The sequence below is a fragment of the Phaethon aethereus genome (assembly GCF_964289735.1).
Source record: "Phaethon aethereus genome assembly, chromosome: 5".
Classification (NCBI taxonomy): Eukaryota; Metazoa; Chordata; class Aves; order Phaethontiformes; family Phaethontidae; genus Phaethon; species Phaethon aethereus.
Window position 1 is genome coordinate 8,609,325 of NC_138579.1, and position 13,210 is coordinate 8,622,534.

The 13,210-nt window shown below is 46.0% G+C and overlaps 1 protein-coding gene across 1 annotated transcript in view; it reads right to left on the bottom strand.

Moving 5' to 3' along the window:
* Positions 1–653: 653 nt before the first annotated feature.
* The window catches only part of KCNH5 (potassium voltage-gated channel subfamily H member 5), a gene marked incomplete at its 3' end in the record, with an annotated part of 164,145 nt that continues 151,588 nt past the window's right edge, over positions 654–13,210 (bottom strand). Inside the window, exon 11 of the mRNA XM_082000469.1 lies at positions 654–1,601. Coding sequence (XP_081856595.1) covers positions 654–1,601 — 948 coding nt within the window. The remainder of the gene's footprint in view (positions 1,602–13,210) is intronic.

Consider the following 13,210-nt stretch of genomic DNA (forward strand, 5'->3'; position numbering starts at 1 on the left):
AGGATACTTGAAATAAAGGCTGTGCATGCACAATACCCACACAAATAAATTCCAGTGATCCACCCCAGCACCAGACACGGTGCCCTTCCCTGGCCACAGAGCTGAGCCCTCCCTTTAGGAGGAGTAGGGGAATTCATCACCAAATATACAATTTATTGTAATGGAATGATACCAGGAAACAATACTAATTGGAGTCTGAACGTGTCCTCCACATCATATTAATCTACTGTTTAACTTGCAGAAAAGACAGTGAGGAAATAAAAGCTCAATTCACCCAGCCTGAGATCAAAACTGTCATGGCAATATTGGCAGGTTAGACCCTGATTCTTTAAATAGTACATTGCCTTTGTTAAACAAAAGTCATTCTTTTATTACATAATAGAGATTATAAATAAATGTAAAGTGTGCATGCAGTCAACTGCATATTATACAAGCAATATCTATGTTAATAATTGTTTTCTTTGGCAGGCCAGAATCCAGCTGGACATGCAATATTTACATATCAAAATCCTTGGTGTGTTCAAGTCATATTGGATGCAAGTGAAAATATATATGTATATATATTTACCGTATACACACACACATATATATGTATAAAGGTATATATACACCTCTGCATATATACTGTATACATATATACACATAGGTATATGCTAAAAGTGGATTTCATCTTTTTCTGATTCAGGTGATGCAGGCCTTGAAACACTAAAAATATCCTGACAGGGTATCTGGGGGGGCTGCTGGGGTGATAAACGAGACTTGGGGGAAGAGATCTGGGGTACGTTCTTTTCAGACAATATTTTTAAAATTTCTGCCACCTGCTTCTCAAGGGCAGCCATCCTACTGCTTAGCAGCTGGATATCTTCTTTGAGTTCGTGCTTGACTTCCTGCAGCGTGGTTTGTAAGGCCTGCTCAGGAATGGGGTAGAAAGGATGCCTACCATCAGCCTGAATGGGGCTGTGCTCCAGCGGGCTGCGAGTCTCACCAGCTTTATCCAAGCGAAGGTCACTTTTTGTTATTCCACTGTCACAGGAGTCTGTTTTCCTCAGTGGGTTTTTATTTACACCATTCTCCGGGTCATTGCACTTGGGGTCGTCGGACAGCAACCCCATCGACTCAGCCTTTGTGACGTTGTTCCAGTCCTCCTTCTTCTCCTCGTGGGTCCCCATCGTGTTCTTCAGTCGAAGCCACCCTTTCCCGTTCCCGTTTTTCATCCGCATGGGACTGTTTACTTTCAGACATTTTTGGTCTCCATTTCCATTTGGTTTAAGCTCCATTGCATCCCTGTTGTTCTGCTTCACAGCTTCACTGGTTTTCATGTAAGTCAGGGATGTCTGGATGGGGGTGATCTGAGACACGGTGACCACGCTGGTGCCTGTGATGGAGGCCCCATTCTGCACGCTCCGGCTTTCCACCTGAAGCTGGTTCCTTTCCGGGTCGATGTGGGTTGAGCCTTGATTACGCATCTCCTTTTGCTGTTTGAATTTCTGGAAGAGTTTCCGCACGGGGTGGTCCACAGGGATGCTCAGCGTCACCTCATTCTTCTGGCGCAGGCGCTCCTCTTCTTCCTTCTTGACATCACTGATCTTCCGGAAGATGATCTATGGGGGATAAACCCACAACAGAGTCAGTACCCAAAATATATTATCAATCACATACGGCAAACTTTACTGGGAGATGGGGAAACGGTAATGAGAGAACAGCCACTTCTCCTTCCTTTCTATCTTAATTTCTTGTAGTGAATTCAAATGGAGCTGATCAAGTAACCTCAGATATATGCCGCTGCAGAGATAGATACATATATATACACACACTTTCTTAAAAGTACAGATTAAAAGTCTGTTTCACCTTTATTTTTGATGCAAAACACAGAGCCTTGAAGAACTAAAAATATCCTGACACCAAGAGAAGGAAAGAAAGTGAATAAAGAGAAGGAAAGAAAGTGAATAAAGAGAAGGAAAGAAAGTGAATAAAGAGAAGGAAAGAAAGTGAATAAAGAGAAGAAAGAAAGTGAGCAAGAACCCAAATACCATGATACCTTCCTACCCATTACACACACTCATACCTGCTCCACCACTACCTTTAGTACAGACCAAAAGGAAACAGTAATTCAGTGGAAACTACACAGCTGTAAGTTTAACTCAATGCACATACCTTTCCAGAGACTGGAAAATCCAAATGTGCTTAATACTTTTTAGTCCTCCTTACTGCTAGTTTTATAGCAGTGGCTGGAGGGTGCAATTAGGTTCCCCATGTGCCATGTTGTGTGGCTTCACGCAACACAAGCATTTCCTGGAGCGTTTATATGTCTAATATGTGTGGGTGTACTGGGGGCACCATGGAGAAGCACTGTAACAGGAGTGTGTGATTGTAAAACCCAGGAATATCCACCGTTTTGGGATGCCGTGCCATTTAATGCTGCAGTTATTTCACCCTGCAGCATCTCTCAGGCCTCCATAGAACAAGGAAGCTGAGCCTCAAGCTGTGGAAGGATCCACAGAGTAAAAAACTTCCTGTTGACTTTATACGTGTTACTCATATGTTGGTGTTTTTTTGTTTTTTTTTCCCCAGGTTCATTCAGTTTTCTTGAATGTGGGACTGAGGCAGGATAGGGAAACTCTGGTTCTCTGAATGACGATACTAAAGCGAAAAGCAGCCCGTGATCAAATGCAAATATGGACTGTGTAGGGATAATCTCCGTAAGAAAAGTAAAAGAAAGCCCCTGCAATACACAGAAAACCCTCTGTGACAGCCAGGTGTAGGTTTTGAAGTATCCATCTGAGTATCCACATTTCAGTGTCTATTCACTATTTATAAAAAGGCTTCTCACACCTGTCCATATTTGCAAAGGAATAGTGTCAAATCTCAGATCTTCAGAAGTCGGCAGAGGAGTGCCACGATGGCTACAGCTCCTTCCCTGCATGAATCTGGGATGACCTGGACTTCAAAGCTTCATTAGAGAGCTTTCAAATGCAGTAAATACATCCTTGTGTGCTGCTGATAGATGCAGCTGTTTAAAATAATTTGGAAAGTTGTTCATTAGAAGCTCAGTATAAAAAAAGCAACAGAGAAACATGGAAGATACTTTCATCTGACTCCTCTGATCTAGACGCAGCAACACATACACTCATTTAGAAGCTCTCCTTCATTAGAGTCTACCCTCATGGAGCAACTGTCTCTCGGACAAGCCACTGGGCACAGTGGGGCAAAAGAAGTTGCCCTTGATTCAAAATTAAGTAATTACATTTAATTGAAGCCATGCTCTGTAAATGCAGATTTGGAAGGTGGGTTGTGTTGTTTTGTTTGTGCCTTTCTTTCCCTGCAGCATGGCACCTCTGGCAGATGATGCAATGCTGAAAGCAACCAGCTGCAAGGATGTGTCCCCAAGATGTGTGTCGGAGAAGACGGCCGGTTCCTCCTCTGGCCTCCCCGTCTGGCTGTGCTGGTCTGGCCTGTGCTGTGCCAGGCCGGAGCGGCTGGGTCCCTGAAAACATCTGGGGTGGAGGAAACATCCTCTACCCAATGTTCCCCTGCTCTGTGGCCACAATCCTATCTCACATCCTCCTCTCCCCCAGCCAGCTTGTGCTGGAGGTGGCCGGAGGCAGGCAGGGATGCTGCACGGCAGGCAGCTGCCTGCAGTCTGGCAGGGGCTCGCAGCACTCCTGGGTCCAGAGCAGCAGCGACTGCATGGCCAGGAGAGGCACGAGGTAACTTTGGTAACTTCTGTCCAGGCAGCTGTTTATAAAGACCAGAGAGACAACAACAAAGACCATGGTGCCAGCTTTTTATTTCCCCTCCAAACACTCATGCTTCACTGAAAACTACCCTTATCTCCCTTTTCTTCCACCAGCCTACTCTTGTTCTTTCATGTCTCCCTTTTCCCCTCTCAGTTTAAAACTTCTCCAGCCAGAGGTTACCTCCCTGCACAGAATATAATTACCCATGACTGCTGCTGCTGCCTTCTGCAGAAGAAAAGCCAAGACTTTGCTAATTTGGCACTGCCTTTACCTCAGATTCCTGAAATGGACCATCCCGAAAGCCAGGAAATCACTACAGGGTTTTTCTGCCCCAGAACCACTTGGCCAGATGTCACTCAGATGAGCTGAGCCCAAGGAGCACGGGGTCAACGCTTTGGGGAAAGCTGAATGCACCCCTGCGGCAGGGATGGGAGGCCGAGGTGATGAACGCCATCAGATTGGCAGTGCAGATCTGCTCCGACCAAGTGAGACCAAGGACCCAGTAACCACTCAGAGCTGTGGGCTTTCTCCCCACTTTACGCTCATATGGTGAAGATGCGCTCCCAAAGCCCTGCTGCCACCGCCCCAGGAGGAGGTGTTCCTTCAGCCTCTTGCAGGATGCAGGCTGGAGCCTGGCAGAGCTCCTCCATAAATCCTTTCCTCTTTCTCTGCTTGGGACAGAAAGTGCTACACACTGGAACGATTATGGGCAGCTCCTTTGAAGAAGCAAGCCTGCTGCGCTCTGAATTAGCACAGAAAAAGCCCAGGGACTTGGAAATCCAGGGGTTTGCCGGGAGTCAAGAATTCAGGACTGATCTACCTTGGTGGAGCCGTATTTTCAAGGGAGCAAATGTGGGCTGATGCACAGCTCTGTGCCCACCCTCCCCTCAGCCTTCTCATGAAACCCAGATGTGTTCACAGGTGTTTGCTATTCTCTCTGTCACTCTGCAATGCGTAACCGTGCAGACCCTCATATCCCAGCTGACGCTGTGAGATTACGGCACTCTGGAGACCAGGGTCTTGGCCCTCGTTCACCCACTGAATAACTCTGTCACTACAAAGAAACCATTTCATCCCTGCGTTACCCATGGAGATTGTCCCCTCTTCAGGATGTCCCCCCTCAACCAAGGGAGCGCTACGCCCAGGGCAGCAGGGATCTAGTCTTGGTCAGGACTACTCGATATTGTTAGAATATGTACAAGTAAAAGGAAAGAAAGATCCTCTTATACAGACAAAGAACTGGGGAAAAAGTGAGATGCGAATTCTAGCAGTAATAGTTGTTTTTCATTACCAATTTTTTCCATATTAGGAATTTTTTCATGTGGTTGGATTTAATCCACTTCCACGGTGGTTTAACTTAAGCCAGAATAGGATTAAATGTGTTTACATGGAGACTTAATTCTATTAATGTCTAATAACTATTACTGGCTATTTTTTGCTATAAATAAGAACAGAAAACCACCTCATGCAATCTGACATTCCTCAGCAAATTGGGAGAGGCTTATTTTGAAATCTTAAATTAGATGAGCTACCTCAGTTGTCCCTGACCCTCTTCAGAGAAACCTCTGAACATAGGCCTGTCCAAACCCATGGCCCAGGAATAAACACAAAACCCAAAGGAGTTAATCAGAAGAAACTGAATTAACTGTGTGTATAGCACATCTCAAAGCGTAAACAGCCATACCCCTGTCTCACAGCAAGTGCTTAAGTTCATTAATGTGACAGAGATTCAGTGTAGGACTTCATTTTCTTTACGGGTTGGATTGTGAAAAACTGCCCCATGCGACACAAATCCTGTCTCATAAGACCAGGTTCCTGTTTTTCTTGCTTTTAATGTATTTATTTTGGGAAGGAGAGGGAATGGAGGTGATGTTAATTACTGAGCTGGCAAAGGTTAAGTAGCAGTTAACTGATGGCCAGCCCTGGGAACTGAAGTACTTGGGTTATTTACAAGGCAGGCATAGAGGAGACAACAGCAACTTGAGATTGTCCATTTGATCTTAACCCCAACCTCCTTTCCCGCCCCTCCATACCAAGAGGCAACTTGCCGTGACTGTGAACTCAGCCCATCACCACTTCCAAAGAGGGACCTTACCAAAGCTACTGGCAATGGGTACATTCCTGCTGGAGCAGCTCCTGTGAGGTGACAGCTTGTATAACCAAACCCAAAGCCAAGTGCAGACGAGGGCAGCAGCAATGAGAAGTCGGGGAGCCAGCTCCAGGCTGAGACACACACAAGTTCTCCCATCTACTCCTGAATTAATCAGTAAAGCCGTGGCCTTTCCAGATGCTTTGAAATGCATCCTATCTGCTGTCTTTTTTTGTACCGGTACTGTGAAAATCATCCCTCCACAACCTTGCTCCATTCACGAAGACCCCTTAATAAGTGACTCCAAGGAAGGTACATGAACAGATTAAAGAACTGGTAAAAGTCCTGCAGAATTACAGTAAGTTCATAAAAGTAGTAAATATTTGACCAGAGATCATCCTGTCCCGTTCCTAGAACATCCCACGCTGTTGCTAGTGGCGTTCGATACATGCCTGCCTTCACCACGGAGTCACAGAAAGGTGTAATAGCAAAAGGGTGCACGGTTGCCATGGTGATGACTACAGCGGGTGTGCACCGAGGGGGGGGGGAAGCCACCAACGTAAAGTTTTTCAAGTGACTAATGAACTCTGGGTGCCCAAGCTGAGGCATGCTACAAACGGGGCTGATGGGCACGGGATGCCGAGTCCTGCAGCAAGTGGAGACCTCGTCCGAGGAGAACTGGCTTGACTCAGCTCACCTTGTATTTCTGCAGTGCCAAAAATTGGAACAGAAAGCACACTCTTTCAGTCCCCACAGCTACATACATCCCCGCAGAGCAGAAGGAGGAGCACTGCCATGAGCCTGGGTTGGGGCTGCAGTGTTACCAATAAGGCGCAGTCACTAATGCACAGGCTAGGCTGATGTGGCTGGTGGTCGCCTCTCAAAAATTTGTTCCAAAGGTAGCTATCTTGTCTGTATCAATGCCTTGTAGAAGCCCCATCTCCCTCACATCTGGTTACTCACAGTCCAATACATTTGCCTAGATCCCTAGAAGGCACCTTAATACAATATTCTGTCCCTGAAGGCAGCTACTCACTGTTCCTCTTCCCCAGCAGCACTGAAAATTACATCAGTGAAATGGTCTGGGTTAATAAATTTGGAGAAATAAATAGGTCTCTTTTTAACCTGGACCATGCCACTGACCCATCTGACAGCCCAGACCCACAGCTGTACTGGAAAACACTGCAGATGGAGCGAGTGGGGTGAGTGGATGGAGCGAGGGGGAATTTTCCAAGCCGGCTGCAGCGATGGAGGCAGCGTGTCAGGGACACGCTCTGTCTCTTGGACCACACTGAAGAGCTGGCAGCTCCCGGCTCGCTTGTGGCTGGCTGAGACCCACAGAGCAGCCCCATCACCGGCTTTCAGATCCCACCAGAGGGATTTGACCTGACCCACATCCTATGGGAATGTCTAATTCCCATAAAAAGGGTCAGTGTCCTCACAAGGCCTGTTGGTCTTGGCACCCTCTTACATAGGTTCTTTTGTGGAAATAGGAGAGCTGTCTTCCATTGCCTTTTGGCCTGAAATAACCCAAGGTGAGTCCTTCACACAAGCTTAGCTGAAGCTGCCAAACGGATTTTAAAATTTTTGATGATACAACCAATAACAGACAAATACTGCAATGACATATACCTCATTTTCTTTGGAAACAATGCTAAAAAAAACCCCAACAAATACAATTGACAACAATAAGAAGGGAAGCTTAATTCATGCCTAGGCTGAACAACATAAAACAAACTTTTGTAAAGATGTTTGCAAAAAATGCTGTTAATTTTCACATCTTGGAGTGCATTGTAGAAAAGTAATTGCCATTTTTCTCATGCTGATGAGAGAGGCGAATTTGTGTCAGACCCAGGATTTAGACACAGGGTACCCCAACCCAAGCGGTGCTCAAACGAGTGTGCTATTTTCCTGCTTCTAAGAACAAACTGCAAAATACACCCAATTTCCAGAGCACAGACACTCAGAACAGGGTTCACCTACGAAGCCTGCGTCTGCATCTGAACTCATCCTCCAGGAGCCCTGCACAGTCGAGGGAAAGAAAAAAGGCACTTGGAGAGTGTGAGTCATTTCACCTGCAGCTAGATGTTAAAACAGGTCGGACAAGCTGTACCCTGAAATGCCTGTTTGTCTCCTGTGTCTATATAGGGAGCTTTCTGCATGTCGCTTGGATGCAGACATCCTCTACGTGATGGTGGGTAAGAAGTATCCAGATCTCTGCCTCTAGCAGTGCAATTGTCAGGGTTTGGTGCAGATCGTGTAAAAAGCCTTCCTGTAAAGCTTTTCTCTGTGTCTGTGTGTATTATACCCTTCATCTGATGCTATTTTTATTCCCCACAGCATGCTGGGGTATTGCCAGTTCCCGGCTGGGATGCATTCCCCACCCAGCCTCAGAGACCAGCCAGTCCTTCCAGATAAACACTATTATTTTAAAAGCTGCAGAGGGAGGACAAGTGACAGTCTCATGGAAGACCATGCCAGATTGGCAGGTCCAAGTGAGAGCTTGTGAAAAAACAGATGTTTTGTTTGCATGGAGCAATGAAACAAACCACTAACAGGGAAGGCAAAGTCCCCCCGTTCTTACCGTGCTCTCCAGAAAAACCCTCCCGTGGTTGGTGGGGAACGGAACTGTCTCCCCACAGATCCTAGGAAATTAGAGCACACCGGTGGCTGCTCCTGTACAACGACCTTTTTGCACTGCAAGTCTCATCGCACTCCCAGATGTTGCAGGACAGATCATAAATAGGATCATAGAATCATAGAACGGTTTGGGTTGGAAGTGACCTTAAAGATCATCTAGTTCCACCACCCCTGCCACGGGCAGGGACACCTTCCACTAGACCAGGTTGCTCAAACCTCCATCCAACCTGGCCTTGAACACTTCCGGGGATGAGGCATCCACAGCTTCTCTGGACAACCTGTTCCAGTGCTTCACCACCCTCACAGTGAAGCATTTCTTCCTTCTATCTGATCTAAATCTACCATCTTTCAGTTTAAAGCCCCCTGTCCTACCACTACTGTACCCTGTTCAGGTACTGGAAGGCTGCAATAAGGTCTCCCTGGAGCCTTCTCTTCTCCAGGCTGAACAATCCCAACTCTCTCAGCCTGTCTTCATAGAAGAGATGCTACAGCCCTCTCATCATCTCCATGGCCCTTCTCTGGACGTGCTCCAAGAGGTCCATGTCCTTCTTATGTTGGGGGCCCCAGAGCTGGATGCAGTACTCCAGGTGTGGTGTCACCAGATTGGAGTAGAGAGAGAATCACCTCCCTCAACCTGCTGGCTACGCTTCAACCACATTGCTGGGTCATGTTGAGCTTCTCATCAACCAATACCCCCAGAGAAGGAGGACTTTTCTTCTCAGGGCTGTTCTCAATCCATTCTCTGTCCTGCCTGTATTTGTGCTGGCGATTGCCCCGACCCATGTGCAGAGCCTTGCACTTGGCCTTGTTGAACTTCATGAGGTTTGCATGGGCCCACCTCTCAAGCCTGTCAAGGTCCATCTGGATGGTATCCCTTCCCTCCAGCATGTCAACTGCACCACACAGTTTGGTGTCATCTGCAAACTTGCTGAGGGTGCACTCAATCCCACTGCGCATGTTGCCAACAAAGATGTTAAATAATACTGGTCCCAACACGGACTCCTGAGGGATACTACTTGTCACTAGTCGCCACCCGGACATCGAACTGTTGACCACAACTCTCTGAGTGCAACCATCCACCCAGTTCCTTCTTCACCGAGTGGTCCATCCATCAAATCCACATCTCTCCATCAAATCCATTGCCTCTCTCCAGAGACAAGGGTGTTGTGAGGCACAATGTCAAATGTTTTGCACAAGTCCAGGTAGATGACATCAGGCACTCTTCCCTCATCCAGCAATGCTGCAATCCCATCGTAGAAGGCCATCAAATTTGTCAGGCATGATTTGCCCTAGTGAAGCCATGTTGGCTGTCACCAATCACCTCCACATTTTCCACATGCCTTAGCGTGGTTTCCAGGAAGATCTGCTCCATGATCTTGCCATGCACAGAGGTGAGACTGACTGGTCAGTAGTTCCCTGGGTTTTCCTGTTTTCCCTTTTTAAAAACTGAGGTTATGTTCCTCCTTTTCCAGTCAGTGGGAAGTTCATTGGACTGCCACAGCTTCCCAGATATGATGGATAGAGGCCTAACAACTTCATCTGCCAGTTCCTCAGGACATGCGATGCATCTCATCTGGTCCCATGGACTTGTGCACCTTTAGGTGCCTTAGATGGTCTCAAAACTGATCTTCTCCTACAGCAGGCGGTTCTTCATTCTCCCAGTCCTTGCCTTTGGATTCTGCGACTTGGGCGGTGTGGCTTGAGCACTTGCTAGTGAAGATTGAGGCAAAAAAGTCATTGAGTTAACTCAGCCTTCTCCATATCCCAGGTAACGAGGTCTCCCATTTCCTTCCAGAGGGGGCCCACATTTTCCCTAGTCTTCCTTTTATCACCAATGTACCTGCAGAAGCTTTTCTTATTGGCCTTGACGTCCCTGGCCAGATTTAATACTGTCAGGGCTTTAGCTTTCCTAACCTGATACCTATCTCCTTGGACAATTCCTCTGTAGATCCTGCTCAGATCTCTCCCACTGTTGGCACTGTGTACTAAGGGCTGTCATCACCAGCAACCCCTTCCCACACCATTGCTTTGGTGTGCTCAGGTGAGTCTAAGATGCTTCATCCCTCAGTCCTTGAGGACTAGCCCTCTCTAGCAGCCTTCAGTTGTCAAAACAGGGCATATCTGGGACCCTTTTTTTTTAATTTTCTGAAGACTAGGCCTGTCAAGCCCAATTTCTCACATGTAACCTTTGGTAAATGGGCTTGCTCCAAAATGGAAGTGTTTTTTAAAGCTAGGCAGGTCACAGAGAACATGATTTGCTATTAATACTTGTATGTTAAAATGATTGAGATCTTTTTTTTTCAGATATTAAATATTTTTTTTAATTAACTTTTTAAGATGTTAACAAATCTTCCTTTTAATTTACATGAATTAAAGTGTGCTTAAATTAAAAAAGTTAAACTATTGAAAGAATGGACAGAAATTAATGAATAGGAAAGTACCTCACACAAGTCCTTCTGTTTGCAATTAGGCAGAAACTGGGGGCCTGGGCTAGCAGAGCTGTGGACTGCAGTTCAGTCTGATAGAAGAGCCATAGGCCATCTGTGTTTGTCCTTCATCTGAAAGTCCAGGCTGTGAGCCTCACAGAGAGCCAGAGAAACCTGAACAGCCGGTGTTAACTGCAAACCTTCCTTTGGGACGGATGTAAGAAGCTGCTGCCATGCACTGTGGATGGACTCACTGTGTCTGGACTGGTTCCCTGCCTTGAAAACCTGTTTCACTGCAGGTTTACTGCCCTTCCAAAACAGAGAGGGTGATGGCAGCATTGCCCACAAGATGCAATCCCAGGTCTTGACCTCAAGGGAGAGTTTGGAGTAACATCTCCTCCTAGGTCAGGGCATGGCAAGGTCAGTGCAGACAGCTAGGATGAGAAGACCAAGCCAATCAAGACCAGCAAACACCAGCAAAGAGCCAGCAAGGAGCACTGGCTCTGACACATCTTCCATTAACAGCTTTTTGCTATGGCTCATGCATGACAGCAGCCTCCACTGCAGTGTCCTGCGCTGGCAGGAGTATCTGCAACTGAGAAGCATGGTCAGAAACCCTCTGCTGAATATGACAGCAACCAGAAACCTGGCAGAAAGGGAAGGGAGCTGAAGCCACAAAAAGCAAGAGCCAAACACAGACTTCAAGCCAGGGCACCTCTTTCCAAATGCAAACTGCATTTAGGTTGCTTCACGTAATTTACTCCTGTAGATCTCCATGTCCTCTTAGCTCACTTTATTAATCTGCACTCTGAAGATGCAGATTAGATGGCCTGAAATGATGGCTTTATTGTTCTTCTGCTCTGTACACACCTCAGTTAGCTTTACTTTGATGTGAAATTCAGCCTCAAAATCGAATTGCTCTAACTGTTTTAATTGCTCTCCAGTAAATTCTCCTTAATCCTCCTGTCCCATGAACTCTTTTGTGTTAAACATTGCTCCATCTGTGTGTGGGAAAGAAATCGCTGTCCTTGGCTGTGCGGTGAAAATGACTGACTGCTGAGCAATTAGTTAATCTCCGTGATAGGAATGTTTCACTAAACAGTCTTTCATGCTGGATATCGGAGGAAAAGAAGATTTTTGTAGTTTAGTCTGCTGGCTGTTTGAAAGAACAGTAAATAATAGCCTTTCTGCAAACTTCCATTGATCCTGACTTGACAGACACAGTATCCTGACTTCACAGACACAGTAGCATGCAAAAGCAAAAGCTTGCTACCAAGCACATTTTTATTTTGCTTTGGACAAACTGTATTCATGTAGTTTCCTCCTATGTGATTATAGAATTGACTTGTACGAGACGTGAAGATTTCCAATCCAAGTAACAAAGTGATGTCACTTCAAGGAAAGGAGAAGTATTTCCATGATGTTGAAAAAGCCCTTTTGAGAGAAATTTAATGGCATTTTATGTGCAAGAACGGGGTTAATCCTTTCATCATGACTTAGTAAAGATCTGTGTCTCTCAACTTGCTCATCTAAAGAAAAAGCGAGACATGTAGGGAGGAAGAGACCCTTCAGAAGAACCCAACAGCCAATATCTGTTTTCCCAGAGCCCAGAACTTCCATCACTGTTACTGCTCGCTCTGTGTTTTAGAAATTTGTTACTGTAGGTCAAATTTTAATCTAGTTCCATTTTGTGTTTGTAATCAATTCACATGGCACCCAACTACTCTTGCAGAGAGACATCTGTGCACGCTGGCAGTCAATTAGGCTGATCTGCATTTGCAAACAAGCACGCATATTAAGAAGAGAGGTTGAGAGTTTGCCCCATCTACTTCATACTTGTTATGGATCTGAAGTCATCCTGTTTTACTTTAAAACATGTCTGGATTGAAGAAGAAAGAGAAGAGAAGCAGGCAGAGATCCAAGTCACATTCCGAGAGCATCATGGCTCAACACATGGGGCACCAGGCTGGGATTCAGGAGAATGAATTATTCTGTTGGCCTGACCTTTGGCCAAGTGGGAGGTCTTGTGCAAATCACACTGTCTCTTCATGTGTCTATCTCTCCCAGTATAAGACACACTAATAACACCACCCTAATTTCTCCAATTAATTGGAAATCCCTCTATCATTGCTAACTATTTACAACTGAGAGACTAGGATCCACACCTGGTAGCAGAGAGAGGTCACTGTTTTGGCCTGTTGACAAAACTAAAACAGTTCATTAAAAAAACAGCCATAAAAATATACACATAGGTGTCCCCAGGATTTCAACTCAAGATTAAGGGCCCAAGGCATTGCTCCACTGAGACACTCAGAGCA